At 42.0% G+C, this 20,880-nt stretch overlaps 1 protein-coding gene across 3 annotated transcripts in view; it reads left to right on the top strand.

Annotated features, from left to right (window-relative positions):
• Nucleotides 1-20,880, top strand: part of ctnnal1 (catenin (cadherin-associated protein), alpha-like 1) — a 266,065-nt gene that overhangs the window by 202,519 nt on the left and 42,666 nt on the right. For 2 of the 3 annotated variants that reach the window (XM_078417840.1, XM_078417830.1), the window contains exons 6-7: nucleotides 5,138-5,308; nucleotides 13,057-13,257. In XM_078417840.1, coding sequence (XP_078273966.1) covers nucleotides 5,138-5,308; nucleotides 13,057-13,257 — 372 coding nt within the window. The remainder of the gene's footprint in view (nucleotides 1-5,137; nucleotides 5,309-13,056; nucleotides 13,258-20,880) is intronic. The other variant, XM_078417849.1, reaches the window with a different exon arrangement.

The raw sequence follows: 20,880 nt of genomic DNA, 5'->3' as shown, positions 1-20,880 counted from the left end.
GGGGAAAAGATTTAACAGGAATCTGAGGGGTAACATTTTCACACAAAGGGTGGTGGGTGTATGGAACAAGCTGCCAGAGGAGGTGGTTGAGGCTGGGACTATTCCATCGTTTAAGAAACAGTTAGACAGGTACATGGATAGGACAGGTTTGGAGGGATATGGACCAAGTGCAGGCACGTGGGACTAGTGTAGCTGGGACATTGTTGGCCAGTGTGGGCAAGTTGGGCCGAAGGTCCTGTTTCCACACTGTATCACTCTATGACTATGACACTATTTGAGAATGATGTTTAATTACCCCAATGGTCTACACACTTACATTTGTTCAAGAAAATTTAGATCGTTGATTATTATCATGATGTTTGGTCCATGCTGTGTACAAACTGGCTGCATTACATTGGTTGTAACGTGCCTTGGAATATTCAGAGACCTTAAAGAATGCAATATAAATGCAAGTCTTGCTTTGCTTTACTTCCATCACCTCCAAGAATCATTGAGTTATATGACATGAAAACCCTGCCCTTCAGCCATTCATGTCCATGCTGTATTTTTTGCTCATTGTCATCAATCCCATTTCAGTTTAGAGATACAGCATGGAGTACACACTCACCTAGTACACGCCGACCATCACACTAGTTATCCCAATTTCTCATCCACTCCCTACACTTGGGGCAATTTACAGAGGCCAATTAACCAATTGGCTCCATGGAAGGAAGTCTTTGGGATGTGGGAGGAAACCAGAGCGCCCGGAGGAAACCCACGGTCATGGGGAGAATGTGCAAACTTCACAAAGGCGAGGTCAGGATCGAACCCAGTTCTCTGGCATTGTAAGGCAGCGACTCAACCCACTGCGCCACTGTGCCGCCCTGTCACCTCTTCTGGAGGGACGAAATAAACAACATGGTGAATCTGTGGAACTTTTTGCCACAGAAGGCTGTGGAAGCTAAGTCAGTGGATATATTTAAGGCAGAGATAGATAGCTTCTTGATTAGTACGGGTGTCAGAAGTTATGGGGAGAAGGAGGAGATTGGGGTTAGGAAGGAGAGATAGATCAGCCATGATTGAATGGCGGAGTAGACTTGATGGGCCGAATGTCCTAATTCTGCTCCGAACACATGATCTTATGATCTTACAGAAAGCCTGCAGCCAATACCTGTTAATTAAAATTGCCAATAGTTGAACAATAATTTCTCCAACTACCTACGTTTCTCTCCTCTGGAAAGGCAACTTGCTTCAATTTGTTTTTCATTAAGCTAATTCGGGCATTTGGAATTTGCGGGTTTTGAGTGTGATCACTGGGTTATTTTTCAATGAAAGAACACCACAAAATGCTGAACTAGCAGCTGTTACAACTCCTCAGTTAGGCTATTTGGCAAAAGTCCAGGTGGTTTGTCAGTCTAGAAGTTATTGCTCTGATGCCTGTCATTTCATGAAGCAGAGTAAGACTAGTTTTTGACAACCATTTTCAAAGCACTATCATGTTGCAGCAATGCTGACAGGAGGAGGAGGATTGGGGATGAAACCAGAAGCACTATAACACTTTCCGTAGATGACTTCAATGCTCCCTACTCATTTCTCCGTTTTTCAGGATGCACCAAAAAGGTTTCAGCTCTTCAAAGGCACTGCAGCTCAACCTACCGATAACCAGCAGTTCTACACCGATATAACAGGGCCAAATCTTCTGCTGACCCTGAGCTTCTAGTTGCCTGACCTTGGGAACATTGTATCTTCTAGGGCCTGGTCTCCCACCAGAAGACTGGCTCCCAGAAGCCCAGTGTGGCACCATGCCACACGGCAGCATTCCGATCATACGGAGCCAAAATGGTACTAAGCTGACAAGGCTGATGTCCAACTCACTGAGCTTGAAAGTTTGTGAATGATTTTTGCCATTTGGGAACAATTAAAATTGCTGCTCTTTTATAACTAAAATGCTAAAAATATTTGCACTAAACAATTAAATTAATTAAATTACTTTGTAATGCTAAATAGTCAACAATCCAGATAGGTGGTCCCTTTAACAACATTTTGCTGAGTATCCCTGATTAATCCCTACTTCTCCAAGTGCAAATGAATTTTGTATCATCAAACATTTTTCCAACTATTTCCCTATCTTTGACGTTTGATTCACTGGCCTGTAATTACCTGGTTTATCTAGAATACATATTTCACATTCACTGTCCTCAAGTTATTTAGCATCTGACCTGTGGTCAGAGAAGATAATAACATTACTGACAGAACCTCAGCAATCTCATTCTGCACCAAAGTTTTAGCCACCTTTCAGCCACCTGAGACATCGACTACCTCTTACTTTTCAATGATTACTTGTTATAAAATTCCACTCTTAGCCCCCCCTCCCCCAAAATTCGCCTCATACAATGTTCTTCACCTGAGATGAGAAGAATCATAGCACCCATGCGATTCTCTGCGTGCTGGTCCCAGAAGCAGATCTGTAATCATTCATTACAATCGCTCCACCTTTTTGAAACCTCTACTGCAACATCAGTATTTCTTACTTTCCCTTTATCCAATGTCTGTACACTGTGTTCAGCTCGATTGTAATCATGTATTGTCTTTCTGTTGACTGGCTAGCACCCAACAAAAAGCTTTTCACTGTACCTCAGTACACGTGACAATAAACTAAACTAAACCATTTAAATCTTTATCTCTGTCTTGCAGCTTCACACAGATGGCCATCTTAATTTTTAATAGGCCCAATGTCCCTGGTTGTGTACTATGTTTGGGGGGGGGGAAACTGTAAAATTGTCTCTTCCGAACGGAGACCCGACCTTTTTTCTGGGTCGTGTCTCCGTTCCTGCTGCGGCCTACCATCGGCCAAACACCTGGAGCTGGCGACCTCCAGCTGGGACCACCTGGGCTCTGGTTCGCAGAGCCCGCGGACCGGACTTACCATCTGTGGAGCTGGCTGCCTTCGGAGGCTGTGGTGGCGCCGCGGGAGCGGCTGCGACTCGCCTTCGGAGGCTCCGAAGGCTTCTTCGGTGTGGGCTGCCTGGATATCGGAAGCCCGCAGGCCCTGCCCTGGGTGGGGGCCGACATCGGGAGCTCCGGCAGCGGCAGCGTCTTCGCCCGCCCCGAATCGCGGGGCTTGGGTCGGCCCACCTCGGACCTTTCACCGTCTGGCGCGGCCTGGAATAGGCCACGGGATTTTCTCTGCCCGGCGGGGGGGGTTTAATGTCGGGAGCCACGACCGCCCTGACGTGCAGCGGCAGCGTCTTCGCCCGCCCTGGATTGCGGGGCTTGGGTCGGCCCGCTGCGGACCTTTCACCGTCCAGCGCGGCCTGGAACATGGCAAGTTCAACAGCCTGACCGCGGGAGAAGACGGCAGGGGAAGAGAAAAGACATTCTGGCCTTCCATCACAGTGAGGAGGTGACTGGAGGAGACTCACTGTGATGGATGTTTCTTTTTGTTTTGTGTTGGTTTGTGATTGTGTGTGTTATTGCTTATTTTTATTGCTCTTGTTGTTGGACTGTGGGTGACAAAATCTCGTCCAAAAGACATGTTTTTTTGGATGACAATAAAGGTTATACTGATTCTGATTCTGCTTTGTTGTCCTTGCCTTTCATTCGTAAGGGAATACATCAAAGCCTCACCTGATCATTTCTACCTGACGCATTCGGCCACATGTGCAGACCTGCAAGTAGTTTCTCCCTCCACTTTTGCCATATTGGAATCTGCCTTCCTCTGATTCAGGAAAATAATTTCCAATTCTTGCACGTCTTCACTACCTTAGAACCTTTAGTGCATTCAACTGTGTGTTCACTTGTCCTCGGTTGCTCCCAGTTGGCACTTTGGTTCATTAGCTTTAAACAGAAAAGCAGGACAATATATGAAGCCCAAGACAAATGTGCAGCCTGAAGCATATTATATGGGCTGAAGTGTTTTGGGAATTACAGTTGTACTGTTCAGAATCTAACAAAGGATACATAGTTTCCAATTTTTGTTCATGCTCCATAAATACCTACATTGTTTTGATGTACTTTTTTAAATTGTGCCCTTATAAGGAATACAATAAGAAATCAACAATACCGGCCTCTTGTGTAGCAATTAATGCATTTGGTTGAAAAATCCTTTAACCTGCATACAATCTACATTCAGAACCAAGAACACTTTATAATGGAAGACATAAAGTGCTGGTGTAACTCAGCGGGTCAGGCGGCATCTGTTGTTCCTTGTTTCTGCACTTTATACAGGAATCATTTCAACAATCATACAAAATATCTTCAAGGTGTATATTATTTATTGTATAGTCACTCTGGGATATTTTTTCACCTCAAAAGCAGGAATGTTATGTTAAACAGTTGCATGGAATGATATAGTGGAATTACCTGGCACCCATGAAGAGGAGAATGTTTTTTTTGTTGTGATTATGAAAGTGGTTGAAAATGTACACAAAATGAGAATTTACTGTGAAGCACATCTCAACATGCATCATGGAAGAAATCTAAAATATGTAAACAGAAGAGGCGCAGTGGTAGAGTTGCTGCCTTACAACGAATGCAGCGCCGGAGACCCGGGTTTGATCCCGACTAGGGGGGCTGTCTATTTGTACGTTCTCCCCGTGACCTGCGTGGGTTTTCTCCGAGATCTTCGGTTTCCTCCCACACTCCAAAGACGTACAGGTATGTAGGTTAATTGGCTGGGCAAATGTAAAAATTATCGCTAGTGGGTATAGGATAGTGTTAATATGCGGGGATCGCTGGTCAGCGCGGACCCGGTGGGCCGAAAGGGCCTGTTTCCGCGTTGTATCACTAAGCTAAACTAAAGAACATTGTCATTTAAAACTGGTGTGTAAATCACATGGAGGCCAAGTGAATGGATATTTTTTAAGGCAGAGATAAATAGATTCTTGATTAGTGCAGGTGTCAGAGGTTATACAGAGAAGGCAAGAGAATGGGGTTAGGAGAGATAGATCAGCCATGATTGATGGGCTGGACGGCCTAATTCTGCTCCTATTACTTATTACTTATGACATGAGCATTATAGAATTCTAAAATGATACGGAAATGATTCAAAATAAGTATAGGAGTACAGTAAAACCCACAATCCAGAGATGCATGCAACATGGACTCAGAATGATGCCAGTGTGAGTATTTGATATTAATGCAATGTTATATTTCCTAGACTTGCCTTCGGCATCCAGATTGTGATTCAGCAAGAATAAACAAGGCTGGTGTTTTCCATCGCATGAGGTTGGCCTTAGACCAAGTGATAGAAATTGTCACTGATTCAAGATCAAATGGTGAACACAAAATCCATCCCACGAGCATCTACGCTGACATCAATGAATTTAAAGTAAGAAAGATAATCCCAAATGAAGATTATAAATTGCAGGCTCTTTGTGCCAACTAAATGGAGCAAAGATGCAAGAGTCTTATTCAAAACACACAGTGCTGGAAGAACTCAGGGGTCAGGCAGCATCTCTGGAGGAAATGGGCATGCGACATTTCAGGTCAGGACTCTTCTTTACATTCCAGTTTGAAAAAAGGCCCCAACCCAAAATATTGCCTGTGCATTCCTCCACAGATGCTGGCTGACCTGCTGAGTTCCTCAGGCACTTTGTGTTTTGATCAAGGTGTAGTTTCGTGACTCCAAATCATTATTGCAGTTTCTGATCTTACTGGACAAATGCTTAATGTACTTATTTGACTTTCAACTGTGCATCATTTTCACAACGATGATAACCAAGTTGTTTCTCAGAGGTTGATGTACCTGATGAAATAGTGGATAGTTGCACTTTAAATTTTATGCAATTTGTTAAAATGACTTCAATTTATTATTGCTTGAAATCTCTTGTTTCTGTTTTGAAATAAACATTGCTGAGCTAAAAGAACTGCAGAGAAGCTAATAGACAATAGACAATAGACAATAGGTGCAGGAGTAGGCCATTCAGCCCTTCGAGCCAGCACCGCCATTCAATGCGATCATGGCTGATCACTCTCAATCAGTACCCCGTTCCTGCCTTCTCCCCATACCCCCTCACTCCGCTATCCTTAAGAGCTCTATCCAGCTCTCTCTTGAAAGCATCCAACGAACTGGCCTCCACTGCCTTCTGAGGCAGAGAATTCCACACCTTCACCACCCTCTGACTGAAAAAGTTCTTCCTCATCTCCGTTCTAAATGGCCTACCCCTTATTCTCAAACTGTGGCCCCTTGTTCTGGACTCCCCCAACATTGGGAACATGTTATCTGCCTCTAATGTGTCCAATCCCCTAATTATCTTATATGTTTCAATAAGATCCCCCTCTGCAATTAAAAATAGCCGTTGCTATGTGGTTTACTCTGCAATAAAATGTGCAAACATGTGGCTACCTTAGAGAATAGTTTAGTTCATTGCCTTTGGGATTGTTTGTCAAAAATGTGGAGGTGTTAAAAATGTATATTGATCAGAAACACAACCTGCAGTTTTGTGTCACTATTAAGTTCACATCCTGAAATTGAAATTAGACTACAGCTGGTAAATACATTGTAGCTTAAGGCTACGGTAGAAATAATTGCAAATGGATGAAGGAGAGCCAGTGGAGTGTATCTAGACTTTCAGAAAGCCTTTGATAAAGTCCCACACAACAGACAATAAGTGCAGGAGTAGGCCATTCGGCCCTTCGAGCCAGCACAGCCAAGCACCGTGATCATGGCTGATCATCGACAATCAGTACCCCGTTCCTGTCTTTTCCCCATATCCCTTGACTCCGCTATCATTAAGAGCTCTATCTAACTCTCTCTTGAAAGCATCCAGGGAATTGGCCTCCATTGCCTTCTGAGGCAGAGAGTTCCACAGTTTCACAACTCTCTGAGTGAAAATGTTTTTCCTCATTTCCGTTCTAAATGTCCCACCGCTTATTCTTAAACTGTGGCCCCTGGTTCGGGACTCCCCCAACATCGGGAACATGTTTCCTGCCTCTAGCATGTCTAATCCCTTAATTTTATATGTTTCAATAAGATCTCCTCTCATCCTTCTAAATTCCAGAGTATACAAGCCCAGTCGCTCCACTCTTTCAACGTACGACAGTCCCGCTATTCCGGGAATTAACCTCGTGAACCTACGCTGCACTCCCTCAATAGCAAGAATATCCTTCCTCACACGGGAGATTAGTGAGCAAAATTAGAGCCCATAGTGTTGGGGGTAGGGTATTGACATGGATAGAGAGTTGATTGGCAGACAGGAAGCAAAGAGTAGGAATAAACGGGTCCTTTTCAGAATGGCAGGCAGTGGCGAGCGGAGGGCCGCAAGGCTCGGTGCTGGGGCCGCAAATATTTACAATATATATTAATGATTTGGATGATGGAATTAGAAGCAATACTAGCAAATTTGCAGATGACACAAAGCTGAGTGGCAGTGTGAACTGCGAAGAGGATGTTAGGAGGTTGCAGGGTGACTTGGACAGTTTGAGTGAGTGGGCAGATGCATTGCAGATGCAATATAATAATGTAGATAAATGTGAGGTTATCCACTTTGGCGGCGAAAAAAAGGAGGCAGATTATTATCTCAGTGGTGTCAGATTAGGTAAAGGGTAAGTGCAACGAGACCTTGGTGTCCTTGTACACCAGACACTGAAGGTAAGCGTGCAGGTACAGCAGGCAGTGAAGAAAGCTAATGGCATGTTGGCCTTCATAACAAGAGGATTTGAGTATAGGAGCAAAGATGTCCTTCTGCAGTTGTATAGGGCCCTGGTGAGACAACATCTGGAGTATTGAGTGCAGTTTTGGTCCCCTAATTTGAGGAAGGACATCCTTGCTATTGAGGCAGTGCAGCGTAGGTTCACGAGGTTAATCCCTGGGATGGTGGGACTGTCATATGAGGAAAGATTAGGAAAACTGAGCTTGTATTCACTGGAGTTTAGAAGGATGCAGAAAAAATGCAGAAAAAATGTTCCCAATGTTGGGGGAGTCCAGAACCAGGGGCCACAGTCTAAGAATAAAGGGGAGGCCATTTAAAACTGAGGTGAGAATAAACTTTTTTACCCAGAGTTGTGAATTTGTGGATTTCTCTGCCACAGAAGGCAGTGGAGGCCAATTCACTGGATGAATTTAAAAGAGAGTTCGATAGATCTCTAGAGGCTAGTGGGATCAAGGGATTTGGGGAGAAGGCAGGCACTGGTACTGATTGTGGATGATCATCCATGATCACAATGAATGGCGGTGCTGGCTCGAAGGGCCAAATGGCCTCCTCCTGCACCTATTTTCTATGTTTCTATGTTTCTAAATCTCTCTTAGATTCAAACCCTTTATTGTTTTCGTACTGATCCAAATTTTGTAGTTTTGTGTGAGACCAATTGTATACTCTACTATATAGAGTCTACCTAATGTAAAAACAAAGTGCTTGAGTAACTCAACAGGTCAGGCAGCATATGTGGAGGGAAATGGACAGATGACAAAGGCACATTTCATTGCAGAGCAAACTACATACTAACAGTTACTTTAACTTAACCCAGCTAGGTTTTAATACAAATGCAAAATGTAACTACATTTTATAAAGAAAATGAACCATAAAGCCTTTAAAGGTCCCCTCTCACAAAATTATCAAACTCAATGTTCTGTGTAAGTAGGACTCCTCTCTAGACCCTTTGCTACTAACTCCACCCAATATCCAATAATGTTGTGGGTCAGGAACAAGTTGACAATAATTGATTTTAAAATGTTGCAAAGTGTTTAAATCCAATGAAATACTTTGGAAGTGCAGTCAGTGTTGTATTAGAGGAAGTAAGTCAGCCAAACATACTCCAAGCTATTGTTAAAGCCAATTCTATGTAAAATCTTTTAATATCAACCAGCTTGTTTGACAATGGATTTTAAACGTGGTATTTTTTAGGCGTATGAGGGTGGGAGGAAGATTGGATGAGTCATGACGATAAACAATAGTACAGACTTCACTAGCAGAACAGTATGTTCCTGTGTACTATGATTCACAGATGAAAGATGTTATTGATTTGTGCTTATAAACACATCCTAATTAATAATAGACAATTTGACCAAATCTGAAGCTGTTTTCATATATGTATTAAGGATGGCTGGATATGGTATAATTTATTCTCAGAAGACCACTTCCTAAGTACATCTGTCATCTTTACGACCTACTTGACTGAAACTACTAATTTAGTGCCAAATTATGAGCAGTTTAATGAGTGAGTCTGTATTCAAAGAGAGCTAGTTCAAAAATTTCCAAACCTATTTTTATTAAAGGTTGAGCGACAGAATATTCATACAGTCAACTTGATTTTGATTGAATCTCTTTCCTATCAGATATAGCATGTTAAACTGTGCCAAGCAGTTTCAGGAAAACGATTCCATCTCTTATCTAACCCAGATTTAAATTAAGTATAAAATGAACCATTATTTTACTTATAATGGAGAAAACTAGGCAAAGTATGTCTAGTATATTAACATGTTGTATTGAGGACTAAAAAGTAATCTAATAGTGTTCGTATAGAGATTAGCTATCTCATTCAGATCATTCATGGGTCATTGCCCTGGAGCAATGAAATGGTTCTAAAGAATGTGTGGAAATCTATTCACTGAATATTTCTGTTTTATATCTCTGTATATGATGAAGAATAGCTATTGGGCAGGGAAATGTAATTGGAGCACGATAAGTATTTGATAATAGTAAAGGCAATGAGTATTGTAATGCTACACAAATCCTGACTAGAAATGTAAAAAGATAAGTAGGAATATGTCATTCAGTCTTCAGAGCTTGCTTGCCTTTCAATACCAGCATGGTCGATTCTCTACCTTGGTACCTTGGTACATTTTATTATTTTCTCCGACTAAACATTAAATATTCTTCACTAATTAAGCATCCCCATATTTATCATTTGTTTTTCATGCTTACCAGGCATCCTGACTCTGAACTCCTACAAACTTGCTTTTAAACACTTCCCACGAAGCAGATGTTGTTTCCCCCTCTAACAACTGCTCTCAGTAAACCTCTCCTCCTAGATCCTGTCTTACACGATGGAAATCTGCCTTTAGGGCCACAATTTGAAGACGATCGAAACTTTATCCTTTTCCATTACTACCATGAATCTTAACTATCTATGATCAGTTGATCACTGTTCTCAAAGTGTTCCATCACAGACACTTCAATCGTTTGCCTGTCCTGATTTCCTAAGATGTCAAGTACAGGCCCCTCCCTAGTAGGCCTCCCTGCATAGAGCTTCAATAAACTTTCTTGAATATCTCCCCATTTGACCCCCTTGCACTACAGAAATCCCAGTCAAAATCCACTACTACTACAACCCTGTTGCTTTTAGAGCCTTTTGTATCTGCCTATATATTTGTTCTTCTAATTCCCACTGACCTTAGGGAGGCCAATAATTTAGCCCAATCAAAGGCACCACCCCTTTCTTTATCGCTAGGTTTTTACCATATAGCTTCAATGGCTGCGACCTCCAGCATATCCAGTCCCCTATAATGCTCTCTCTGGTAGGTTGTACCATACCACCCCCACTCTTGCACCCGTTTTTGTCATACCTGAAACTTGTATACCCTAAAATATTGAGCTGCCAATCCTGCCCCTCAACCATGTTTCCATGATTGCAGCAATATCATAATGCCACGCAATGATTCACTCTCTCAGCTCATCTGTCTTATCTGTGAGGCTCCTTGCATTAAAGGAAATGCAGATAAGCCTACCAGCCCTCTCTTGTTTTCCTTCCAGTCTTAGCCTGCTCTTCCCACTGGACTTGTCTATTCTATTTTCTACATATGAATCTGCCTCTCCTCCTGCTGCACTGTTATTCTGGGTGCACCCCCTCCCCTGCCTCTTTAGTTCAAATGCTTCTGAGTAGTAACCAGTAAACCTCCCTGCAGTCATACTGGTCCCCCTCCAGGTCAGGCCAGAAGAGACACAATCATCATCAAGCCTGAAGCCCTCCCCCCCTCCCACATACATTAGCAGCTTAGCCACCCATTCATTAGCCCTATTTTCCTGTTTCTATACCGACCAGTGCAAGGGGGGTAATCGTGAGATTACACCTCAGGAGCCCCTACTTTTAACTTTCTCCCTAACTTCCCTTTGCAGAATCCCATCTCTTTTCTTACCTCTGCTGTTAATGCCAATATGAACCATGATCGCTTGCTTTAAGAATGTTACATGCCTGCTTAAACCTGCCTCTTTTAGTAGCTTTTGTCCAGAACAAGGGGCCACAGTTTAAGAATAAGGGGTAGGCCATTTAGAACTGAGATGAGGAAAAACTTTTTCAGTCAGAGAGTTGTGAATCTGTGGAATTCTCTGCCTCAGAAGGCAGTGGAGGCCTATTCTCTGAATGCATTCAAGGGAGAGCTGGATAGAGCTCTTAAGGATAGCGGAGTCAGGGGGTATGGGGAGAAGGCAGGAACAGGGTACTGTTTGAAAATGATCAGCCATGATCACATTGAATGGCGGTGCTGGCTCAAAGGGCCGAATGGCCTCCTCCTGCACCTATTGTCTATTTTCTATACCTCGTTTAGTCTTGTTTTCTGCCTCAATCTGGTAACATATATTGCCCTGTCATTTGTAAGCATAACCTCACTACCTCTAGCTTTCTCTTACAATCATAGAATCATACAATCATGGGATCTTCTTTCATTCTACTCTGAAATATATTCAGCCCCGATCAACCCAATTTCATCTTTTAGCAAGTGTAATCTTTCATACAGACCGGAGCCATGCCACACTCCACAAATATCTAGGTGTGGTCTCACCAAGTGTCTATATTCATGTAGCATTGTAGTGCAACATTCTTCCTCCTCGATTCAAAACCTCTTGCAGTGAAGGCCATAGAAGGTTGGCTAATAATTCTATTGACTTTTAACTGACCTGCGGTTAAGTGGTCATGAATTTATCACATCCAAAGGTGTCTGTGTTTTATTTCAACATTTCCAATTAAATATGCTGTATGTTTCTCAAAGGGCAAGTCCTGCACTGATATCCACAGTGCATTTGCAGGCAGGTTTGCCCACCTTACATTTTTTTTAAATCTGGACTTTCTCTGTAACTGTGAGGCTATAATGTTGTAACACTTTATTCTTCCGTCTGGTATGTTGCTCTACCTGTTCTATGTGCATGGTTTGATTGCACTCGTGTATGGTATGATTTGACTGGATAGCACGCAAACACAGCTTTTTACTATTTCTCCGTACACTTGACAAAAATAAACCAATATCAAAACTTAACTGGGCAGCTCTCAAGCCCAATCTGTGTTGCAGCCTTCTGCTCAGCATGGCACTGGCTGCAGAATCTCTGAGCTACTTGGATAGTGCTCTCATGGAACTTCCACAGATCTTCCAGCTCTCAGGCTAGTATATCTGCTGGTTCAACCCACAGAAAAATAACCCGGAGCTATTGCATTAAGCTTATTCTAAAGATTGACAGAAATCAGCTGCTGGGAGAAAAGTTACCAAAGGTCATTTTAATTTTAAAAGATTTAATTGTATATATGTGTATATTGTTATTCTTTCAGCATTTAAAAAAAATCAATATATTTTTGACACATCTTTAGTGATTTGTGAATGTCAAACACTAATATTGGAAAACAGTTGAAACAATAGGTTGAACAGGGTGGTACTGGTGCAACGATAGAGATGCTACCTCACAGCGCCAGAGACTCGGCTCCGATCTTGACCATGGGTGCTGTCTGTGTGGAGTTTGCACGTTCTCCCTGTGACCTCGTGGGTTTCCTCTGGGTGCTCTGGTTTCCTCCCACATTCCAAAGACGTGTGTTTGCGGGTTAATTGGCCCTCTGTAAATTGTCCTTAGTGTGTAGGATGGAACTAGTGAGCCAAAGGGTCTGTTTCCATGAAGTATCTCTAAACTAAACTACATGCCAGCCACCTGGGCAATGGTGGGGCTTATTATGGACTAGCAGTAAGACCTTAAAGCTAGCCACTCACACTGGCAAGAGGTCCTGCACCTCACCAATGTGCAGGGTTCCCTAATCCCGGCAGAAGACTGTGTCTTGAAAGAAACTACGATCCACGAGGCAGAAGATTAGTAAACTTGAGTTAGCGCATGCTAAGTCTCAATGCATTACCATTCACATTATTAATTAACCTTTCTTGTTAAGATGAAGGTGGAAAGTTTACGAGACAATTTACAAGGAATTGCAAAGGAAAACCTGACGACAATGCTAGAAATAATCCTGGAGCATACAGAAGACTTCACAGACTCTGCATATACAAGCCATGAACACAGAGAACACATATTGGAACTATCGAGGCAGACCCGAGTGGAGCTGGAGCAGCTGGTCGCTGTGTGGAAACAGGCAGTAAGATTTTGTTTATGTATAAAGCTTGAATACTTTTCCCAATTTAATCTGGTTATGTTTTCTTTGTCCTTTGGGTGCACAATATATGGAGTTTCTTGCACAATTGGGTCATTGCAGTTTTAGGCTCCCAAAGTAGAAATGACTATAAAACAATAATATAGAGTGGGTTCACCAAAATGATATTTAAAGGAAGACCATGATTATGGGAAGAAACTTTGGACTCTGAGAATACTTCCATTGATGTGGAGAAGGTAAATAGAATGTTTAACAAAGATCTCTAAAATTGTAAATAATTTTAACAGATTGATTCAGAAAAAAACCCTGTTTCTTTGGTTGAGGCGTTATCAATCTGAAATCATCACAGAAAGCGATGGAGAAGATTATTTTAAGTATGATTGGATCTTGAAAAGCTTTGCTACAAGGATGAGTACTGGTGGAAGATCTTTTAGTCCAACTGAGAAGTTGATATGTCCCAAAGTTAGTAAGCTGCCGAGCAGGAGGAGGCTGCAAAACTGCTCTCGTTGAGAATTTTTTGAAAAATGTACATTGATATTTCTGTGCAGGAACGGACACCTGGGAATGGAGAAGAGAATATTGCTTATGATTGATCTTGCCAAGAATTGATCAAATTCATTCATGCTCAGGTTATTTATGCTATTCGGATCATTCAGGAGAATTCATTGCAAAACAATGAAATAATTCTCGCTACAGAGAGCAAAACTTTGTTCCCTGACCATTTAGACTTCATATTTCAGTTTTCTGTGGTGGAGAATGGTATCTAGATGAGAAAAAATATAATTGTAGCTTGTTGAACATTTGACAACAAAGGTCAATAAGTTAATGTGGATAATTATTCAAGTACCACATAAATCTCTGATGATTTGTTGAGAATTCCATTGAATTCTAACTGATTTGAGCCAATCAAATGTTAAATGATCATTGAATCAGTCATGTCGAATTGCTCCTGTGCACTATAAAATTAAATGACTATTAAGATTTCCAATTAACTGTACATTCCATTTAAAATCATACCTCAGGGTTTGTGGACTAAATCGTCTCTTCTGCACTGGCAGTTAATATCAGATGCTGAAGTCTTGATCTAATTTTTTAAGCAAGAACATAAATTGGTTACTGCAATATACAGATCAGTAAATGCGGTAAATAGTACTCCCAAAGTATTTACACATGCGAAAAGAACCACTGAACTGTTTGGGAATCTTTTTTATTATGTTTGGTATTTGAAGTTACCACCATGGAACGGAAGACTATTTCTACTCGCATCTGGCGAGAATAACAATCATTCTTGCACAAATTAGCTAAATGCTATTCCATTGATGTTTGGTTTCAATTCTACCAGAATGACATTCATATTTTCCTCAGACTTTTTTAACTTGTTCATTTTCTATTGACAATCTTGTTCTTCCATGGCTCCAAGTGTGAATTTTTGGAAAGCATCCAACCAGTTTATATATTCGAGTTGAATGTGAACATAGGGTGTTGTGGTATCCCAGTTTGTTTGGTCACAAAGTAGTCACTTTATTATCCTATTCCAATATAGTCAAGATGCGGCTTAATGATCATCAACTGAAAATTGGCCAAGTAAATAATATATATAACAAAATATAAACTCTTCAATTTAGCATAATTACGTGTGGGATTACAAACATCATAGCCTCAGCTGTGCTTATCGAGAAAGTTCAGCTTTGAAGATTATAGAACCATGCTTGGCAAAGTAAGCCGTTTCTGTTAGTGGATTGAATTAATGGATAACAGTCATGATTTTCCTGTATATGTATTTAATTTAAACAGTTAACAAGAACTTCGAGGTTTTTTATATTTTGACAGCATATCAGCTGCCAAAGGAAAACAGTTCCATCTGTTCTTATCTCTTTAATGCTGTGTGAATTATAAACTGTAGAAAATTAAAACCTAGAATCGAGGAAAAAAGTTCCTCTTTCAACTTGTTAGTATTGGAATAATATGTTGTTTAATCTGTATCCTTAAACCTTTAGTAAGATTGGAATCATCAGACTAAAGGGCCTGTCCCAGTTACGCGATTTTTAAAGCGACTGCCGGCGACTGTCAAAGTTGTAGCAGATCGCCGAAAAACTATTAATTTTTTTTACCCTACGACAATGTCTACGACAATGTCTACGACAATGTCCACGACAAGCTACGACAACCTACCACCTAGGCGACGGCAAGCTGCTGACAACCGGCGACCCAGTCTTCTCGACCTAGGACGTCCACTACGACAGGGACTACGACAAGCTACGACAACCTGGGTCAACCTGCACTTACTACAACTCCGAACTAGGCAGCGTACCATGGCAGAATGACATTATCTGAAGACCAGCAGCAAACAGCCCATTTCACAAGCAGAGGTCCACCACTCCAGGAAGAGAGCCCCCAAAACACCACAACCCAAGCTCATTTTTGTATTCACAAAATGCTGGAGTAACTCAGCAGGTCAGGCAGCATCTCGGGAGAGAAGGAATGGGTGACGTTTCGGGTCGACCTTCCTGACCTGCTGAGTTACTCCAGCATTTTGTGAATAAAAACCTTCGATTTGTACCAGCATCTGCAGTTATCTTCTTATACTACTAAACCTCATTGTCATCAACCCGCCTCTTACAGATGAAACCTATTCTGGTTTATTGAAGAGAGCAGAGAGCATCCTGGGAGCAGCACAAGCTCTCCACAAGACATTGCAGAGAGTTGTGAAAATAGCCCAGACTATCACAACCCTTCCATTGACTCCATCTATATTTCATGCTGTCTCGGCAAGGCCACCAGCATAATCAAGGATCAATCTCACCACGCATCTCCCTTCTCCCATACGGCTGGAGGTCATTCCTTCTGTCCAGTGATGCTGCCTGTCCCGCTGAGTTTCTCCAGCATTTTGTGTCTACCTCCAGATTTAGTTTATTTAGAGATACAACGTGCAAACAAGTTCTTCGGCCCACCAAGTCCACGCCAACCAACAACCAACCATACACTAGTTCTATCCTACACACTAAGGAAAATCTACAGCAGCCAATTAACCGACAAACCTGTACATCTTTGGAATGTGGGAGAGAACCAGAGAAAACCCAAACGGTCACAGGGAGATTGTACAAGCTCCGTATAGACAGCATCTTTTGTCCGGATCTATCTAACTTGGATTGTCACATTCAGTAACAGTTTCTTCCCAGCTGTTATCAAGCAACTGAACAGTCCCCTCACGAGTTAAAGTGTGCCCCTGACCTCCCATCCACCTCATTGGAGACCTTTGAAATATTTTTATTTGGACTTTATCGACTTTGTCCTGCACTTAATGTTCTACCCTTTATCCTGTATCTGTACACTGTGGAAGGGTTGATTGCAGGCATATATAGTTTTTTCTTTGACTGGACAGCATATGGCAAAAGGTTTTTCATTATATCTTGGCACTTGTGACAATAATAAAACTAAACTAAACTAATCAAATAAGGAGGTGCCAGCCCTGTGAAATTGCAACAAAGTATGATGTGAATACTCAGAGCAAAATCATCACACAAAAGGCTCAGTAACAGATCAGATCAAAGCTCTATCACTTCCTGTCACACATAGGGACAGACAATTAAACAACTAATGGGAAGGGGAGGAGACCCTTTAATATTCCCATCCTCAGTGGTGGTGGCTTCCACCATCTGAGCGCTAAAGACAAGCAACTTGTGGAAGAAATTAACTTAGAGGGAAATTAAAGGAAAAGCGGAGACTTCGAGTTGCGCTTCAAGAGACTTTATTGCATGATATCATGGAGAGATGGCCACAGTTAACTGCTCACCAGTTCTCTGACTTCACAGCAGATGTAGCCGACAGTTATACTGTGCAGTAAACAACTTTATTTTGTGAGATACAATTATCCTGTTATTACTATCGACTATATTTATTCACAAAATGCTGGAGTAACTCAGCAGGTCAGGCAGCATCTCGGGAGAGAAGGAATGGGTGACGTTTCGGGTCAAGACTATCGACTACATGGGTACCAATTATTTCATTAGTCATAACATACTTTTTGTTTATGTCAATCTTATTCAACAGCAGTTGATTAATACAATTCAAACATAATGCAAGGGCCTCTTGACATTATTCTATCTCATCTTTCAAGCAGACTGCGCCACTGCTCCCTCTCCGAGCCAATCATAAGCCCCTATTTACTGCAACGTTTCCACACTACTAGCGGTAGGCGGCGCGGGTGGTCTACCCAGCTATTGCTATGCTGTTTTTGATCACACCAGCTATTGACATTCCAGGGTTAACTTTCCACTGAGTAACTGTCAGTAACTTTCCACTGAGAAACAGGTTTCCTTATCTCTGTCGCATTCCCAGACAAGAGAAAAACAGGTATAATGTCAATTCTAGAAGGAATAATGCATCTGAAACTTATTTTGCCAAATTCCCATGATCTTCTTCTGCACCTGATCCACGAAAGATGCCAATTGCCACATTAAAAGCAGAGCTAAAGTCTACAAACAGAATCCTGGCATAGGTCCCCTTGTGGTCTAGGTGCTGGAGGATGAAGTGCAGGCCTAGATTGACTGCGTCGTCCACCGATCTATTGGCCCTGTATGCAAACTGCAGGGGGTCCAGCAGGGGGTTTGTGATGTTTTTCAGCTGGGCCAGCACAAGTCTTTCAAAGGTCTTCATGACTACAGAGGTAAGTGCGACAGGCCTGTAGTCATTAAGACCAGTGATCCTTGTCTTTTTGTGTACAGGGACAATAGTGGAGACCTTGAAGCAGGCAGGGGCAGTGCAGGTTTGCAGGGACTGGTTGAAAATGTCTGTGTAGATCGGTCGTTGTTGAACCAGATCCGGGTCTTCGTGGGAATGCAACTGTCCTCGCAAAAGCTGACATAGGATGTCACAGTGTCTGTGTACTCATCGAGGCTTGTGGTTGCTTCCCTGAACACATTAAGGCAGCATTTGCCTGATTGTGGCTTCAAGGAATATAATTTTCTACAGATGGATAAGAATCAATGAACTGCAAAACTGATTTTTTTTAAAATCAATAATGGTCTAAGTCAATAGGAAGGTTGACCTGAGTTAAAAAATCAGGATGTAGAATTGGTTTGGATTGGATGGGATGGGATGACAAATAATAAATACAAAACTTTCATCTTGCGAGTGGTGTACATATCCAATGACGGTAAACATGGTAACAGGCCCTTCAGCTCAACTTGCCCACGACGACCAACAAGCCCAATCCACACTAGTCCCACCTGCCAGTAGTCACATGTAAGGTATGTATCAAGAAAGCAATGACATGAGCTTGTCAGAAGGGTATGGCAGTAATCATGAGGAATTTTGATCTACAATTAGACTGATGGGCAAAGGTAACCTTGATGAGTTTAGTTTACTGATACAGTGCAAAAACAGGCCCTTTAGCCAACCAGATCTACGCCGACCAGCAATCCCCGTACACTAGCATGATCCTACACACTAGGGAGAATTTTCAATTTTTTTTTTACCGAAGCCAATTAACCTTCAAACCTATATGTGTTTGGAGTGTGGGTGGAATCCGGTGCACGTCTACACAGTTGGAATAACATCTTGACAGAAGGGAAATGTGAGAAGCTTTATTGTAAACATTACCTTGACATTCTCTAAGTGCTCTGCTATCATCAGGCAAAGGTGACGTCTTATGAAAGGAAAATCATGTTTGGCCAATTTATCAGAGTTCTTTGCAGATATTTGTAGCTAAATTTGCTGATGGCATAAAAGCAAGTTGGAAAGTAAGTTGCGAAGAGGGTAATGGGAGGCCTTGGGGTATAAATAGGTTTTGCGAATAGGCAACGATCTGGCAATAGCATGAGATGCGGGGAAATAGTAAATGGTCCTCATAGCAGAAAAAATAAAGAAGAAATGCATTCTTTAAATAATGAGAGGTTGCAGAGCTCAGAGGTGCAGAGGGATCAAAACATCCTGATGCATGAATTACAAAAGATACAGTAGGTGTAGCAAGTAATATGGAAAGCATTTACTGTTAGAGGATTCAAATAGATAAAGTTGTGTATTATTATGTAAGTAGTGAGGTTCAGCTTCATTTTGCCATTTTTTGCAAACATATTTGGAGTACTGTGTATAGGAGAGGCCTCCTTATTGAAAGAATTATGAACATTCTGGAAGCAGTTTAGAGAAGATTTATCAGATTGACATCAGGGAGTATAACTGGTTTGCCTTATGAGGGAAGGTTGGACAGACGAGGTTTGTATCCAACAGAGCTCAGAAGAACGGGAGACGAGTTGATTAGGACATCTTGTAGGTTTTCACAGGGTGAATATACTGTAGAGAAGATGACAGAAGATCTGTGTGCAATGCCCCACCGGTCTCAACATAACTGTCAATGTTTGGGATCCATGCGTGTGTGCTCCAACATGCAGGACACGCTTCTTGTGGAACCCAGTGGAGGAGCATTGGGCAGTTTCCCAGCAGTAAACACATGAGATTTGCACACTGAATCTGTGCTAGGTTCAGCAACTCCACTCATTTCAAGGGAGAGAATGACTTGGAGGAAAAGAAGCAAGTTTAATCTACATTTTTGGCTTGAGCTAGCTTAAATTTATTTAATTGCTTTTGGATTTTCCAGTGGTTTTAAATATTACACATATTAATTTTTGAGTAATTTTAAACATTTAATAATAATAATAATAATATTCATTTATTGTCATTGCAACGAGTACAACGAAATAAAAAAAATATCCAATCCTGACGGTGCGTAAAAACATATATGCAATAAATGCAAAAACAATAAATACAATTATATTAAGTACAAAAGTTTTAACAGTGTTGCCTAGTGCAGAAAGTAGTGTTCAGTTCTCGTATGGCCCTGGGGTAAAAACTGTTCTTAAGTCTGTTTGTTCGGGATTTGATCGACCTGAAACGTCGACCAGAGGGCAGATGAACAAACAGACGGTGGCCGGGGTGGGATGGATCTTTTATTATTTTGCCTGCTCTACTGAGGCAGCGTAGGCTGAACAGGTGCTCCAGGGAGGGCAGTGAGCAGCCGATGATCTTCTGGGCCGTCGTGATGACCCTCTGAAGGGCCTTCCTGTCCTTTTCTGAGCAGCTGGCATACCATGTGGTTATACAGTATGCCAGCACACTCTCGATGGAGCAGCGATAGAAGGACATCATGAGCTTCTCCTGCAGGTTGGTCGTATGGTTAAGGTAGTATGCTTCATTTTTATGAGTTTTTGAACCATGGATGTCACAATCATTTCAAGTTCTTGGAAAGCTGTTTCAGCCCAGATCATGACCGTACTGGCTGTCAAGGCATTCTGTGAAACTCACAAACAGAAGAGCCTGCATTCAGGCAAGGCTTCACCAGTCGAATCAGTGCTGGTTTCTTGCTCAGGGTAGACACAAAATGCTGGAGTAACTCAGCGGAACAGGCAGAATCTCTGGAGAGAAGGAATGGGTGACAGTTCGGGTCAGAAGGAATGAGAGAAGGAATGGGTAACAGTTCAGAGATACTGCCTGTCCTGCTGAGTTACTCCAGCATTTTGTGTCTACCTTCGATTTAAACCAGCATCTGCAGTTCTTTCCTACACTTCTTGCTCGGGGTATTTAGTTGAGGGTAAGGAATAGCTTTAGTGGATT

Source organism: Rhinoraja longicauda, chromosome 2, assembly GCF_053455715.1.
Source record: "Rhinoraja longicauda isolate Sanriku21f chromosome 2, sRhiLon1.1, whole genome shotgun sequence".
In the NCBI taxonomy this organism is placed as follows: domain Eukaryota; kingdom Metazoa; phylum Chordata; class Chondrichthyes; order Rajiformes; family Arhynchobatidae; genus Rhinoraja; species Rhinoraja longicauda.
Note: the sequence above shows the minus strand (reverse complement) of the source record. Positions and strands in the feature narration are given on the sequence as shown.